The sequence below is a fragment of the Ochotona curzoniae genome, unplaced genomic scaffold, assembly GCF_017591425.1.
Source record: "Ochotona curzoniae isolate NIBS_2020 unplaced genomic scaffold, NIBS_Ocur_1.0 scaffold_3208, whole genome shotgun sequence".
Lineage (NCBI taxonomy): Eukaryota > Metazoa > Chordata > Mammalia > Lagomorpha > Ochotonidae > Ochotona > Ochotona curzoniae.
The window spans coordinates 18,639,285-18,654,747 of record NW_024467106.1 but is presented as its reverse complement, the minus strand read 5'-3'; the positions used below and the strand labels follow the sequence as shown (position 1 = coordinate 18,654,747).

The 15,463-nt window shown below is 40.1% G+C and overlaps 1 protein-coding gene across 5 annotated transcripts in view; it reads right to left on the bottom strand.

The window, feature by feature from the left end:
* ECPAS (Ecm29 proteasome adaptor and scaffold) overlaps positions 1-15,463 on the bottom strand; it is a 102,087-nt gene that overhangs the window by 62,703 nt on the left and 23,921 nt on the right. For 4 of the 5 annotated variants that reach the window (XM_040963503.1, XM_040963505.1, XM_040963502.1 and 1 more), the window contains 5 exons: positions 8,636-8,752; positions 7,794-7,912; positions 6,249-6,398; positions 2,920-3,088; positions 394-533 (listed from right to left, as the gene is read on the bottom strand). In XM_040963503.1, the coding sequence (XP_040819437.1) occupies positions 394-533; positions 2,920-3,088; positions 6,249-6,398; positions 7,794-7,912; positions 8,636-8,752 (695 nt within the window). Of the gene's footprint in view, positions 1-393; positions 534-2,919; positions 3,089-6,248; positions 6,399-7,793; positions 7,913-8,635; positions 8,753-15,463 lie in introns of those variants that run through there. The other variant, XM_040963506.1, reaches the window with a different exon arrangement.

Below are 15,463 nucleotides of genomic sequence, written 5' to 3'. Positions count from 1 at the left end.
CTCAAAGGAAAAATCAAAATTTTTTCTTGTTTTGCAACTTATTTATACAAAGGGAAACCATTTCACATCCTTTAGAGCACAGATTTAGAAGCACGGTAAGACTGATGAGACATTTCTCTGAACATCAGTTTTCTAGGTACATTTATCCAAAGTCTAATTTCTTATTCCTAATCCATTCCAGCTTTAAGCTGCATGTGCAAACAGCTTTTCTTTCTCATCTCATACAGAGGCCTGCTCTTTATCAAATTTATTTGTGACAACCAAGGCATATTCCTTAGACTTATACATTGAATGTCCCATCATTACAAAAAGTCCTAAGTGTATAAATATGAGCTAAGGAAACTCAGAAATCCAGCCCTCTCAATTTTGAAAGCTTAATAGGCAAACAGTTACCTTTGCTTGCTTTTCAACTCCAGATCCGCGGCTGTTGCCACACTGTGGCGTGTGTCACTAGAAGCAACCACCAGGTGAAGAACAGCTTCAAGTTCAGGCACCTGTTCAGCTTCTATGAATTTCACTATGCCCAATTTGCACTGCCAATAAACAAAGGGAAGAAAAGAGGTCAGGGAATCAAAACACAGTCACGAAAGGTGCTGCTTAACACGTCAGTATGGTCAGAGGAACACAAGTATCAACGGAAACAAGAGCAGCTCCTAATGAGGCTTACAATGCGCCAGGGACTGCACACATACATGATATTTCATTTAACCCTCACAATCTACGGTATAGGTCTCATCACATCCATTTTTCAGATGAGGAAAATGAGAGAAGACAAGACAAAGGAAAGTACAAACTGATGATCCAAAACTATTCAGATGCCCAGTCTCCCTGCTAACGTTACAAAGGCTCCTGAGTGACAAGGCCTAGCACTCTGAATCCAGGGCCTCCAGCACAGTGAGAATAAGGTACACCACGAATTTTTAATAACCCAAAGAGAAACAACTCATATTCCATGGAATTTCATTCTATCATTAACATTTAAAGTCACTCTTTTTTCCCTGAAACGTTAAAAATGAAGGCTATGGTTTCAAGTATAACCTATTCAATCAGTGTTCCATCTAACTGACAGGCCCGAATGAAGGAAAGACCAGCGAGAATCTGCTTATCTTACCCAACAGGCAGAGGCTGTGGACTTCTCTACTGTCACTCTAAACACACCCCCAAAAAATGCTACATTCCAGTTCCGGCATATATGAATTAGAAATGATAAAGTTCACATTTACTAAATGAAAAAACATTTAGTTTACAAAAGTGTAACATATCATATATATAGTCTCGCCTTTCCTGTCAATACAACTTATTACGGTAAAAGATACAATAGAAAAGACTCACATATTTACATATGCAACAATTACATAAGCTAAATATACAAAGATACCAAAAGAAAACAGAAAATTAAATAGATGGTTTATAGTAAGAGACTGGTTTAAACACATTTCACACGACGAAACTTTCTATGAACATTAAAAAGAGTTTTTAAAACCCTGAAGTACTGGCTAAGTAAAAAAAAATAAATAAAAACAACTATAATAACACATAAGTAGAAATGCAGTTAAGACTTATGCAGAGAATAACCTGTAAATGAATAATAAACTAGGACAGGATTTTTAATCTTACTTTATACCACTTTCACAGCAAACTATTATCACTTTGTATTATTACTAACTTTATCATTAGGAAAAAGCTGTTTTATTTAGAAAAAAACATAAACAAGAGACATTTAAAAGGTAAAAGAAAGTAGCCTTCAATCTTGGAATGCAACTGTTTATATTACAATGCTAGACTAGGAAACTGACACAACACACACACAGAGGCCTTTGTATTAGCAATCAACATAAAATTATAACTCGGTATTAACAATTATCCCCAACACTTATAGATTTAGCTCTGATACACCCAAGGTCAAAGCCTAGCACTAGAAGGGTAACTGATGAATCTCAAAGCCTCAATGCCTTTTAGAAAACAGAACTAACAAAATTTCTACACCTCATTGGGCAGCTGTAAGGATTAAATAAGATACTATATTCAAACTACTTAGCAGAGTGCCTGTCACATAGAACACACTCAATAAAGAGTAGCTTCTGTTACTATTTCTTTCTTACTTGTATCATAATTTAAGGAAGAATAAAACCAAAATCTATAGCACACAAAGAGGTAAATAAAGTTAATCAATTGTATCTGTTACTGAATTAACATTCTACAAATCTATGAGTAACAGGAATGCCCCACTTGCCTTTTTCCCCTTTCCTGGGAACATTGTTTTGATCAATGGTCACTTACATCCCCAAAAATAAAAGGATCAAATCATTTAGACTGCCATGGAGAAATAAAGGAAGGATTAGAAAACTAACCCATGCTGCTTGAATTCCAAAATAATTACATACTGATCTCATCTCTTCTCCCCTGAGGTGCCTGATGACACACACACTGAGGCACCTTCTGTGTGTAGAGCACCAGTCATTTTTAAAAGTTGCTCAGAGAACAGCTGTGTCCTGTTTAAATCCAGAATAAAATGCTTAATGCCAAATTTTAAATTCCCAGGAAGAAATACAAAATGGGGTCATGCTTTTCCCCCACATTTTCACTTTAACTGCACCAAAGGAGCTAGGTGACTATTAAACCTATAATTTAAAACAAAACAAAAAAAAAAACAAATAGACTCAAATCATAAGCAGGTTGTGCTTTATACTTGAAATACATTGGCAATACCAGAGAACCACAGAGCCATTCCCACTCCTCCCTTCCCCTGGGGCTTTAACAGAACTGAGAGGGCAGTTCACATCAACCGCTCCTCTCAAACACTGAGTACTGCCTCAGAGAGCCAGACACACTGGAATGACGTCACACATGCTTTCAGCCTGCACGAGGGCAGCGTACAGGATCAAGTACCACCACAAGCAAGCAATATGCCATCCATACCTGTTCCAACTGCTCAGGTGTCCAGGGATTATCACCAATAACTCGTTTAGCTGCATAAAAGCTCATTCCTGGGGGAGGCTGTGGGATCCCAGTACCTCCCCCACTATTGGAGGAAGAACCCTGTGCAGAAGATGCATTTTGGCGGCTCTGGGATTCATTTAACACGTATCTGAGGGGAAGAAAAAAACCTTTCACTCTCTACAAAAGCAAATGCATTTACACTGAAGATCAGATCATACACGGCCCTTCCACACCATTGTTCTAGGAAAATATCTGAAATTAAAATCTCATCATAAAAAAATAAAGGTTTCTACAAAAGAATCTACATCTTCAGCAAATTAATCAGAAGAATACATCACTCATCACAGTTACAAATTACAACAGGTACCAACAATGATAAAAAAAAATTTGGTTCACTCCCAATCAATACACCAGGGCGCTCACAGCCACTGCAGACCTCCCACATTCTGAGCCCTGCAGTGACAGACACAGAGGTGAGGGACCGTCACTCTCCACCCAACAGTACGTTATGATCATACTCATATAAAGTGAGAGTCAACTTTTCTTGAACATATATTAGAAAACGCACTGGAACTTTCAAACCACCCACAAGTACATAATGTCCCAAAAATGAAAAAAAAAAAAAATTAAAAGGGAATTAAGAAGGAAAAGTGAAGACAATTTGTTTCTCCCATTAAATTTCGAAAGCCCTTTTTAGATTCTTATTAGTGATTTACCATTTATCTCTTTTTTACCTTCAATAGAGTAGAAACTAGAATTTTAACAAATGCATACCAATTCAATTAAACTGATATATCTCATATACAAAACAAAATTTGATATAAATTCAAATCATTTCAAACTATGAAATTCTATACATAAAAATTTCATTACCATACTGGATATCAAACTAAAATAACCACTATAATACAAGTTAAAGAAAATCATGGAACCAGATAACATAAATTATTCACCATTACTTACTTTTCATATTCATTCAATTCCTAAATTTATCTATTTTCTTAAAAACTCTGTTCAGTCAACCCTGATTACAGACCAGGCCAAGTATGACCACAGTACCTGCTTACACAGGAGAGATCTGTGACTGGAAGCAGGCCTGGTATGAGAACTTGGAGGACCACCCGACTAGATCACACCTACCTCTGGGGAGCACAAGGGCCAGGGCTGAGTGTGGGCCAGGCCAAGCATGGCTGCAGCACTCATCAGCATTTGTGTGAGCCAGGTGTGGGCACAGGCTGGGCTGACCAGGCTACAGCCTCCACTTGGACACAAAAGAACCAGGACAGGGTGTGAGTCAAGCTGAGCTGAGCTAAGCTACAACACTCACCAATGAGAGCTTAGACTGCAGGAGGGCCATGTCAGGCTATGTTGAATTACCTGCCAGCACATGCAAGATCCAGGGCTTGGACCAGGCCTAGCAGGGGAACTTTGGGGACTCCCTTGCAAAGTTGCAGCTCAGCTCCCTCTGGTGAGTACAAGAGCAGGGGCTGTGAGCAGACCAAGCTGGACAAGGCAGCACCAGCAGGCAGGCATGTGGGCTCAGTCTGGTGAGCACAAGAGACAGAATGGGAGCAGACCGGTCTTGGTAGGGCTGTAGCATTCTGGACCTAGCTAATGCCAAATCTGTGTTAAATATACCAGTGTGCCAACAGAGTTGCTTATTCTATTTTTTCGGGGGGGGGTGACTAGGTAGTGGGGGAGGATATATGAGGAAGGTGGGGACACCAGGCTTGTACATGTCTCCCTGACACCCAGCAGAAGAGCTACAGATTACCCCGGGAAGCAGATCTCCCGACGTGCTGGAGCAGGAGCACCTGAGGGGAATGTCTGACAGGGGAGGAATGACTTCTGGGGGCTGCCAAAGGCATCCCAGTAAAATGACAACAGAATACTAAATCAATGAACAATCCATTCCTAAAATCAGAGGACAAAACTACCATCCATATATAGTAACCCTGAATGTAAATGGCTTAAGCTCAATCAAACATCATAGATTAGTAGACTCAATTAAAAACAAAACCCATCTATTTGTTGCCTACAGGAGACACATTTCACCAACAAAAATCAGCAGAAACTATATCTCATGGATTTTGATTTGTTGCTGTTGTGTTAGTTTCATCTCTTCAAACCACCTCCTTCTCATTAAATTCTTCAATGGCTCATAGATCACACAGTAGCATCATTTTCTTCAAAAAGGTTCTTGATTTTCTTTTACATTTCTTCAGCAATACATTAGTCATTCAGTAGCATGTTACTTAACTTCATGGTGGTGCTAGTTTCTTTTTTCTTCCTGTTGATTTTGTTTTGTGGTTTTTCATTTAAAGGGATGTATACTAGCTGTGTAATGGAGACTTTCATATCTAGTAACATGTTACTTAACTTCATGGCATTATAAATTTCTATTTTTCTTCCTATTGTTGATTTTGTATTGTGGCTTTTCACTTAAGGGGATGTACAGTAACTGTAATGGAGACTATCATATCCAGATGTGAGGATACAATGCAGAATGCATCTCCACTTCCAGACAAAGATGGACTTACAATGAAACTGTTTATTACATCTTGACAATAGGATGCAGGACTCTGCCATTGTCCATGCCCACATGATGGACATATGACTGTGTATGGAGAACAGTACTATGGTAATGATATAGGGAACTCAGTGGGGGGGGGGGGGGAGGATCTGGGGAGGGGATAATAAGGGAAATCCCAGAGGCCTATGGAACTGTGTCATAAAATGACTACTCTACTCCCTTTGAGTACCAGGACCCCATACAGGCGCCAGTTCATGTCCCAGCTTCTTCACTTCCCATCCAATACCCTACTTAACGCCTGGAAGATCAGCAGATGGTCCAAATCTTTGGGCCCCAGCACCAACATCGGAGACCTGAAAGACGTTCCTGGCCAGCTCTGACCATTGCGGTCACTTGGGGAGTGAAACAGCAGATAGAAGAACTATTTCTCTGTAACTCTGCCTTTCAAATAAATACATAAATCTTGAAAAACAAAAAAAGACCTAATGCTATAGTTTTAATGATCTGTGATTATTTACTGTTTAAACAAGAGTGGAACTATTTTTTGCAAACAGATTTCAGCAAGGACAGTTGAGTACAAAGTCATCAGAACAACTTGGTACCCATGAGCACAGTAAACAGGAGGTTGGTAGAAGGCCAAGCCACAGCAAAGGGCCTGAACTACATCCACTTAAAGTGAGAGCCGACTAATCTGAAACAACACTTAATTCCACACATCAAAAGCAGTCAAGAACAGGGATGCTTGCTTTGCCTCTGCTTTCGTTTTTCTACTCACCCATAAGGCATCAGAAGGACATCTAGCATGAAGTCCAAAAGCAACTGCACAGTCTTTGGTTTCTCAGCAAGATTAAACGGAGAAGCAGATTTTGACGATTCAACAGGGTATTTCATGTGAAAAAGGGTTGGTATTAAAAGATGCATTAAGCTGAAAAAAAAATTACAGTTATTGCAATTACTTTAAAAACAGTTATACATGGAAATGACAATAAACAACAAAAATAACAACACAGCAACTAGCAGTGAACCATTTGTTTTCAATACTACACTAAGGTAGCCCTAAGCTAAGGAGGTACCCACGTTCCTTCACTTCAAAAGCCCAGAATACAGAGTTAACAACTGGCTTTTAGTCACCCTGCTTTCTAACTAAAAATATCTGGAACAAATGTACCTAAATTAAATCTAAGATTAACATCTGAAGAGATTTAATGTTAGAACATGAGTAAAGTTTGACTTAACATTATTTTTTAATACAATTTTTCTTTTCCACATTTAATTAAAATGAAGTTAAAAAAGAAATCAACCTATCAATATTTTGAACACAATAGTAAAATTCCCTTTTTTAATTTAGGTAACATAGCTTCATTAATTCTTTCACTAACACTTTTTGATAACCTTAAGACACTGAAAAAACAATTTCAACTATAGCTTGTGAAGTTTATTAATCCAATTTGTAAATATCTGTGGTTCAATTTTCTCTAAAACATGAATATGCTATAAAAAGTCAACTGAAAATATTATTAAAATGCAGGCCTGGCACAATGGCTCAATTGGTTAATCCTTCCCTTACAAGCACCGGGATCACACAGCTCTTCCACTTCTCACCCAGTTCCCCACTTGTGGCCTGGGTAAGCAATCAAGGCCAGCTCAAAGCCTTGGGACCCTGCACCCGTGAAAGAGACCCCAAGGAGGCTCTGGTTCCTGATTCTGGATCAGCGCAGCTCCAGCCTTTAAAGCCACTTGGGGAGTGAACCAGCAGATGGATGATCTTTCTCTCTGTAAATACGCCTTTCCAATATAAATAAATAAATCTTAAAAAAAAAAAGTCCTTGGAAAATATTAAAATCATTTTTCCTCCACAAGTTTGCATGACATGACATGACATGACACCATGACAGGAATGATACATGAACTTTCAACTAGGGCCAGAAACACTTCTCCAGTTCCCATACCAACATAAGAAGGCTCAGAAAACTGCCTGGCAAGCTTTATATTCTACAAGATGGAAATGTTTCGAGGAAAAGGAGTTTTAACTATAATGTTTGCAATCACAAAAGCTTACTGCTTCAAAATAAACAACTAAAGAACTCATTCAATTTAGAAAATGTTGTTAGTTCAACTCATTTTTTGATGTTTATATGAAAGAACTGTATAATGCTCTTAATGAAAACAGTGACTTTAAAGCTGCATAGAAAGCTTAATTACTTGTCGGCACAGAGCTCCAGCCTGCCCGTCTGCCGAGCTGAAGCCCAAGTGTGAACCTACGTTTGAAAAGCAGCTGCTGGCTGTGCAGCAAGGCAGTGTGCTAAACGCAGAACCATACCTATCCTGCTGCGGCTGAGGCTTCCCTTCCATGGCAGTGAGAAGTGTGGGCGCCAGTTCACATTGTTTTTCCACTGGTAGGCGAGGATAGCCCATCTTAACATAAATTATAGTAAAATTCTAAAACAATAAGAGAAAAGCATGTGAGTTGAGGGGGAAATGCTATGATTTCAACAACAACAAATGTTCCATAACTTAGGGAGTAATAGATACAACAAAAAGAACCACAGACACGAATCATTGTCTCTCCACACCGGAACACTTCTCCCACTACCCTATCTCAGAGGAAGAACTGCAGCCCAAAGTATTTCCAACACTTGCTTTAACGTAGGAGGAAGGATGACCTCATCTAGAATAATCAAACATACAATTACCTATCATTGAGTACGAAAAAAAGATCATTTAAGCCATCTAAAAGTACTATATATGTATAGAATTCCTGGCTCCTGGGCTGAGCGTGGCCCAACTCCATTTCTCATGGCCATTCGGAGAGTGAACCAGTAGAAAGATCTCTACATACATATCAACATGCTGTTCAAATAAATATAATCAATCGTTAAAAAAACAAGTATCTGAATTCCTATCCCAGCTTAACTCACTTTCCTAGCTTCCTGCTCACATGCACCCGGGAAAACATGCTAGCTCACAAACGAGGGCCCCTGCTGCCAACACGGGAGGCCTGGAATGAGCCCACACTCCTAACTTTGGCCTGCCCCAGTCTTGGCCCAGTCTGGACAAAGGAATAAAAGAACTGCCTTTCTCTGACCTTTTAAATAAGTGAAAGAAAACAATTTTAATGAAAGATCAATTCATTTTAAAAACATGTTGTAACACAATACTTACTGTGACAAAGGAAACTGCAGCAGGATCCTGGTATTGAACCAACAGTGTTTCTACTGGGAGCTGTATTTTGGGGCGGCTTTTTATACGCTTATTCAGATGGACTAGCAGTTCCATTACCTAGAAAATAGGAAGAAATTGAGATTATCTAGAATATCTTAAAGACAAATTCATTTCTCAAATATTCGTCATTTTAGTAAATAATTGTTACTTTGCTCTTTTAAGGGACATACATATGATATCCCAGAGAGAGAATACACAATATCCAAGTCTTATTCCAGGGCCAGTGTGATGATTCAACCTACTGCCTGTAAGTGCCAGCATCTCACGTGGGTACCAGTTCATGTCCTGGGCACTCCACTTCTGATCCAGCTTGTGGCCTGGAAAAGCAGAGGGTAACAGCCCAAAGCCCTGGGATCCCATACCTATGTGGCAGGCCCAGAAAATGATCCTGGCCCATAGCTGGAAATCAGCAGCTCAGCTCCAGCCATTGTGGTCATTTGGGGAGTGAACTAGGAGATGGAGGATCTTTCTCTCTGTTTCACCTTCTCTGTAAATCTGCCTTTCCAATAGAAAATAAATAAACAATTTTTAAAGATTTATTTATTTTTATTAGAAAACCAATCTACAAAGAGAAGGAGAGACAGAAAGATCTTCTGTCTTTTAGTTCACTCCGCAAGTGGCAGCCACAGCTGGAGCTTAGCCAACCCAAAGCCAGGAGCAGGAGCTTGTTCTGAGTCTCCCATGCAGGTGCAGGGTTCCAAGGCTTTGGCCCACCCTCGACTGCCTTCCCAGGTCACAAGCAGGAAACTGGATGGGAAATGGAGCAGCTGGGAAATGAACCAGCACCCTCATGGGACCCCAGCACACACAAGATGAGGACTTTAGCCGCTAGGTTACTGCACTTGGGTTCAAAAAAATATATTTTTATATTTTTATTTTCAATTTTTGAATTATGTGGTACAATTTCGTACAGACTGCAATTCCTCCCAAACTCCCACCCCCGGAAAGATTTTCGCCCATGTTGCTACAACGGTATGGTCCTTCATAAAGAATCATAATTCCACCAGTCCCTTATTTAAGTGTACCCCGACGTTGCTGGTAGAGACAATGTCAGACAGTCCAGCATCCCACTGTCTACACATGTCCAACAGTATCATTGGGAATCCATCTTTTGTCTGAAAGCAAGGATTCATGTTCCATTATTCCCCCACATCTGTATATGATAGACCCCAGTATTCCAGCACTATACATTACCATAAGTGAGAAGCTATGAAATAAGGTTAACAATCCGGTTTGAGTTAGAGTAACAGCCACAATAACAACAATAACAAATTACAGCACCACAGAAAAATGCACCACTGAGTAACCAACACATGGGTGACAAAAAAGGAAACGCAAAAGTCTCTTAGGGAAAATGATGCCACCATGTAATCCATGAGCCAGCGATGATTTCAGCAAGAGAAAACAAAGTATTTGAAATAAATAAAGCTGAAATAAAAAACCTCAAAGCACATGTGATGCAGCCAAAAAAAGCAAACAAAAAAAAAAACAAACAAAAAACCAGTATGAATTGGATTATTAAAGTTACACTTTCCATGTTGGTTTCCTTATGTAAGAGAGAACATATGGTATTTGTTCTTTTGTGATTGACTCATTTCACTCAGCATAAGGTCTCTAGTTGGGACCACCTAGTTGTAAATAGTGTAATTTCATTCTTCTTAACAGCTGAATAATATTCCATGGAGTAGATGTACCACAGTTTATTTAACCACTCTTCTTTGGAAGCACATCTGCATTGTTTCCAAGTCTGTGCTATTGTAGATTGCGCTGCATCAAATACAAGATTACAAATCACCTTCTCATATGCAGATTTCATTTCTACTGGGTATATATATTCCTAGCAGCGGGACAGCTGGGTCATATGGCAGATTTATTTGCAATTCTCCAAGCACTCTCCATACTGATTTCCACAGTGGTTGTATTAGCCTATACTCCCTGCAGCAGTGAAGGAGAGTGCCTTTCTCCCCACACCCACGCCAGCAGGTGTTGTTAGTCAAGTTCTGAACGCAGGCCAGTCTCACTGGAGTTAGGTGGTACCTCAATATGGTTTCCATTTGTATCTCTCTGATAGCTAGGGAGCCTGAATATCTCTTTCATATGTCTGTTAGTCATTTGAACTATTCTTTTGAAAAACGTCTCTTCATTTCCTTTGCCCATTTTGTTGCAGCGGTGTTTTGTATTATTGTTGTTGTTGTTGTCCCAGGGTTTCTGAAGCTCTTTGTAAATCCTACATATTAGTCCCCTATCACTTGCATAGTGTGCAAAAATTTTCTCCCATTTTGTTGGTTGCTTCTTCACTTTGTTAATTGTTTCCTTTGCTGTACAGAAGCTTCTTAGTTTGATGTAGTCCCACTGGTTCATTTTGGATTTGATTGCCTTTGCTTTTGGTGTCTTTTCTAAGAAGTTTTTCCCTGTCCCTGTATCTTGGAGTATGCTTCCTATGTTTTCCTTTGATAGTCTGATGGTTTCTGGGTGGAGATTTAAGTCCTTGATCCATTTAGAGCTAATTTTCATATAATGTGACAGGTGTGGGTCTTGCTTCTTAATTTTGCAAGCTGCTATCCAGTTGTCCCAACAGCATTTGTTGAATAGACCAGGATTTTTTGCCTGGATTGTTTTCGGTTTTCTTGCCAAAGGTTAACTGACTATATATGTGTGGGCTCCCTTCTGGTGTTTCTATTCTGTTCCACTGATCTTCTTCTCTGTTTCTGTACCAGTCCCAGACTGTTTTGATAACCACTGCTCTGTAGCATGTCTTGAGGTCTGGAATTGCGATTCCTCCAGCTTGACTTCTACTCTTCAGGACAGCTTTGGCTATTTGTGATCTTTTGTGATTCCAGATGAACTTTTGTATCATTTTTTCTATTTCTGAAAAAAATGTTGTTGGGATTTTGACTGGGATTGCATTGAATCTGTATATTACTTTTGGTAATATGGGCATTTTGATTATGCTGATCCTGCCAAAGTGAGGACTTTAGCCACAAGGCTACTACACTGGGTCCAAAAAAAATCTTTAAAAAGAAAAAAAACAAAATCTTGTTCTAAAAATCACTCCCAAGAATCCAAACTCAAGTGCTTCTATATTTACTATTTCCTTTAGTTAGAGCTGAGATCCAGGACCCAGCATTTATAGCGCATCTCAGATGGATGCTGGTTCAACTCCTGGCTACTCCACTTTCAATCCAGCTCCCTGCTAATGGATTTGTAAGAGCAACAGAAGATGGCCAAATTGTCACAAGTTCTCCTGGCTTTGGCCTAGACCAGCCCCAGTCATTGCAACTGCCTGAGGAGTAAACGAGCTGATGAAAGATATTGCTCTTTCTCTCCTTTTATTTCAAAAGTATCCATTTGGCCCTAAACTGAAGCACAGTCCCCTAGAAGAGCTGGAAACAAATGACCACAACACCATGAAAACTACAAAACACACATTATCTGCCAGACCAAGAATAAGTTCATGAACCAAGTGACAGGAGCACTGAGCCCTAAAGATCAGATGAAACTCACACAGAGGATCCGTTACAAGATGGTACAGGGGACCAAGAAAACATGGCAAACTGCATGTCACCTGTTATCAGAAAGAACACTGAAAACTTGATTTGCAAGCCCAGAATGATGAGATTTCATAGAAGCCAGGTCTGAAGGCATACACTGAGCCTAACGGTTAAGATGACTGTACCCCACACCACAGTGCCTGGGTCCAGTACCTACTTTAGCTTCTTTAATACAGGACCCTGGGAGACAGATGGCTCCCAGTTAATTAGGCTCCTGCCATCCACATGAGAACCAGAAAGAGTTCCCAACTCCATCTTTGGCTTGGCCCACCCCTGGTACACCCTTGTGGCCCACCCTTGGCCACTGCAAGCACCTGGGAGTTACTTAAGTCTTTCTCTCTAACACATATTTCCTTTCAAGTATTTTTTTTTTAATGCAGGGTCTGAATTAACACAGAATTCTAGCAAAATGCTTAGCTCTTCTGAACATCGTCTCATATACTGAGTGCACATATGGAAGGAGGGGAAATGAACATAAACAGGAATTACTACGTGAACATTCGCATGGGAGGAAACGGAGCTACACAGGCTTCTGGCCAAGGGCCTCAACTTCACCAGGATGAAGAGATTTACCTACTCACAGTAGGAACGGAGCTTAACAAAAACATTCAGACAACTTCAATTAAGAAAGATGCCAATAATTAAAGCCAGTTATCCTGGAGAGTCATATTCACAACACCCTCCATCATTTATAAAAGGTGTACTCCAACATTAGAACAAGCACAGATGGACATTTGACAGTGACAGCCAAAGTTCAAAGGAATCTACAACAATGATGAAACAGGTGAATTGTATTAATAAAAACAAACCTTTAATCAATGTTTGATAAGTGAATGATAAAGCAGTAATAAAATAGCCAGTATTTATCAAGTGGTTTCAATGTACTCTGCTCTTGTACCCAACATTTGTGCTCCTTATCTAACAGTACTCTTACAACCACCAGTAAGGTGTGTCATCTTTCCTACTGAAGAGCAGGCAGCGTTTCAGGAAAGCAAAGCAATTTAGTCAAGAATACAGAACCAGTAAGTGGCATAATCAAGATGGGACTCCAGGGACTGGCATCAGGACAGTTTAAATACTGCCACCCTTTTTCTTTAAAAAAATAAAAATTAAATCGGGACCAGTGCTATAACACAGTTTGTTAAGCCACAATGTTAATGTCCTGTATCACAGTGCTGATCTGAGCCCTGGCTGTTCAGCATCTGACCCAGCTAGCTGATAGCACTGATAGCACACCCAGGGAGATGGTAAAATATTGCTCAAATCCTTGGACCCCACACACGGCAAACCCAGATGGAACTCCCGGCTGCTGACTTCAGCCTGATCCAGAGCTCCTGCTTCTGCAGTCACTTGGGGAATGAGCAGGGGAATGAAAGATGTCTCTCTCTCCATTACCGTCTTTCAAATAAGCAAAATACATCTTAAAACAGTGCGCAGGAGGAATGGAAGCAAAGGAAACATCATGGTAACAGGCCTAGCAGTTAAGCCACAGGTGAGGACCCCCCACATCTCATATCACTATCTCGGTTCAATTATCAGTCCCAGAATCTGAAAACATCTTCCTGTATTTAACTGTGACAGTTCAAGTCATTGCTTTCCCGTCACCCACATGGCACATCCAAATTTCCCCACCAGAATTTTGCATGTGGCTTCAGTCTAGCCCAGCCTTTTCTAGGCACTGGGATGTGAACCAAAAAATGGAAGATTCATCTCTCAATCTGTCACTCTCTCTGTCTTTTTCCCTGTATTTTTAAACACATCCATCTATCTATCCATCAGCACTGGAAACTAACCACCCACCTGCAGTGCTGGCATCCTATATGGGCACTGGTTCTAATCCAACTGCTCCACTTCTGATCTAGCTCCTACTAAAGCACGGGGCCCTGGACACCTGCACCCCCACGTGAGCAGCAAGAGCAGCAGAAGAAGCTCCTGGCTCCCAGGTTCAACTCAGCTCTAGTCATTGCACCATTTGAGGAGTGAATCAGCGGATGGAAGCTCTGTTTCTTCCTACTGTCTGTCTGTGTGCATAACTCAAGTTTTTTGGAAAATTAAAAATTAAAAAATAGATTAATGTAACATTTAGCCAACTTTTTCTAATAGTTTTCATACAGAACCCTAAAACAGAAGCTAAGCAACAATACTTTGCTTCTAAAATAATTCTGCCAGTTTCTAATTATGTTTATGCAAAGGGACTTTAAGAAATTCACTGAAAAAGAAATTGAAAGTTAATTTTGCTTCAGAAAGTTTTGAAATTCAAGTACTCTTTTTCCCAGCACACTGATGGAGAGCTGAATCAAAAGTAAAGCAGCTAAGACTTGAAACAGCACTCTAACATTAGATGCTATTTTAGCAAGCAGCTGCACCACCACACCAGCCTGATTTCAAAGTTTTTCCATCAAAATAAACTTAACTTGGGTGGAAGGGGGGAGGAGGACTGGCAGGATAGCTCAACTGGCTAATCCTCCACCCACAAGCGCTGAGATTTCATATGAGTGCAGGTTCTTGTCCTGGCTCTACCACTTCCCATCCAGCTCCCTGCTTGTGCCCTGGGGAAGCAGTCGAGGACGACCGAAAGCCTTGGGATCCTGCACCCACATGAAAGTCCTGGAAGAAGCTCCTGGCTTCAGATCAGCTCATCTCCAGTCATTTTGACCATTTGGGGAGTAAACCAGTAGATGGAAGATCTTTGTCTCTTCTCTCTGTAAATCTGCCTTTCCAATAAAAACAAATCTTAAAAATAAACGTAAAATTATAATTTAATTTTATATCAACTTTCGACATACCCTTATATTCACTGCTAGCTAATGGCCGAAGAACATATTTCCCCATAACCACCTGACTTTCAGATCAAACTTCTATACACTGCATAATATTTGTCTGGCACCAATACCAATGTACAACTGATGTTAAATGCATCTTTACTAATAAGCATTCCAAAGTTAGTGGGGCTTTTTTTTAATTAATTAATTTATTTGAAATACAAAGTAAAAGAGAAGACAAAAGGAAAGAAACAGAGAGAGAGAGATCTTCCATCTACTGGTTCACTCCCCAAATGGTCGCAATAGCTGGACAAAGGATGGTCCGAAGCCAGGAGCAAGAGCTTCTTCCAGATTTCCCACTTGAGTACAGAAGTCCAAGCATCTAAGGGTATTCTTTGTTGCATGCACATTAGCCAGAAGCTGCATTGGAAGTAGAGCATCTGGGACTTGAACCA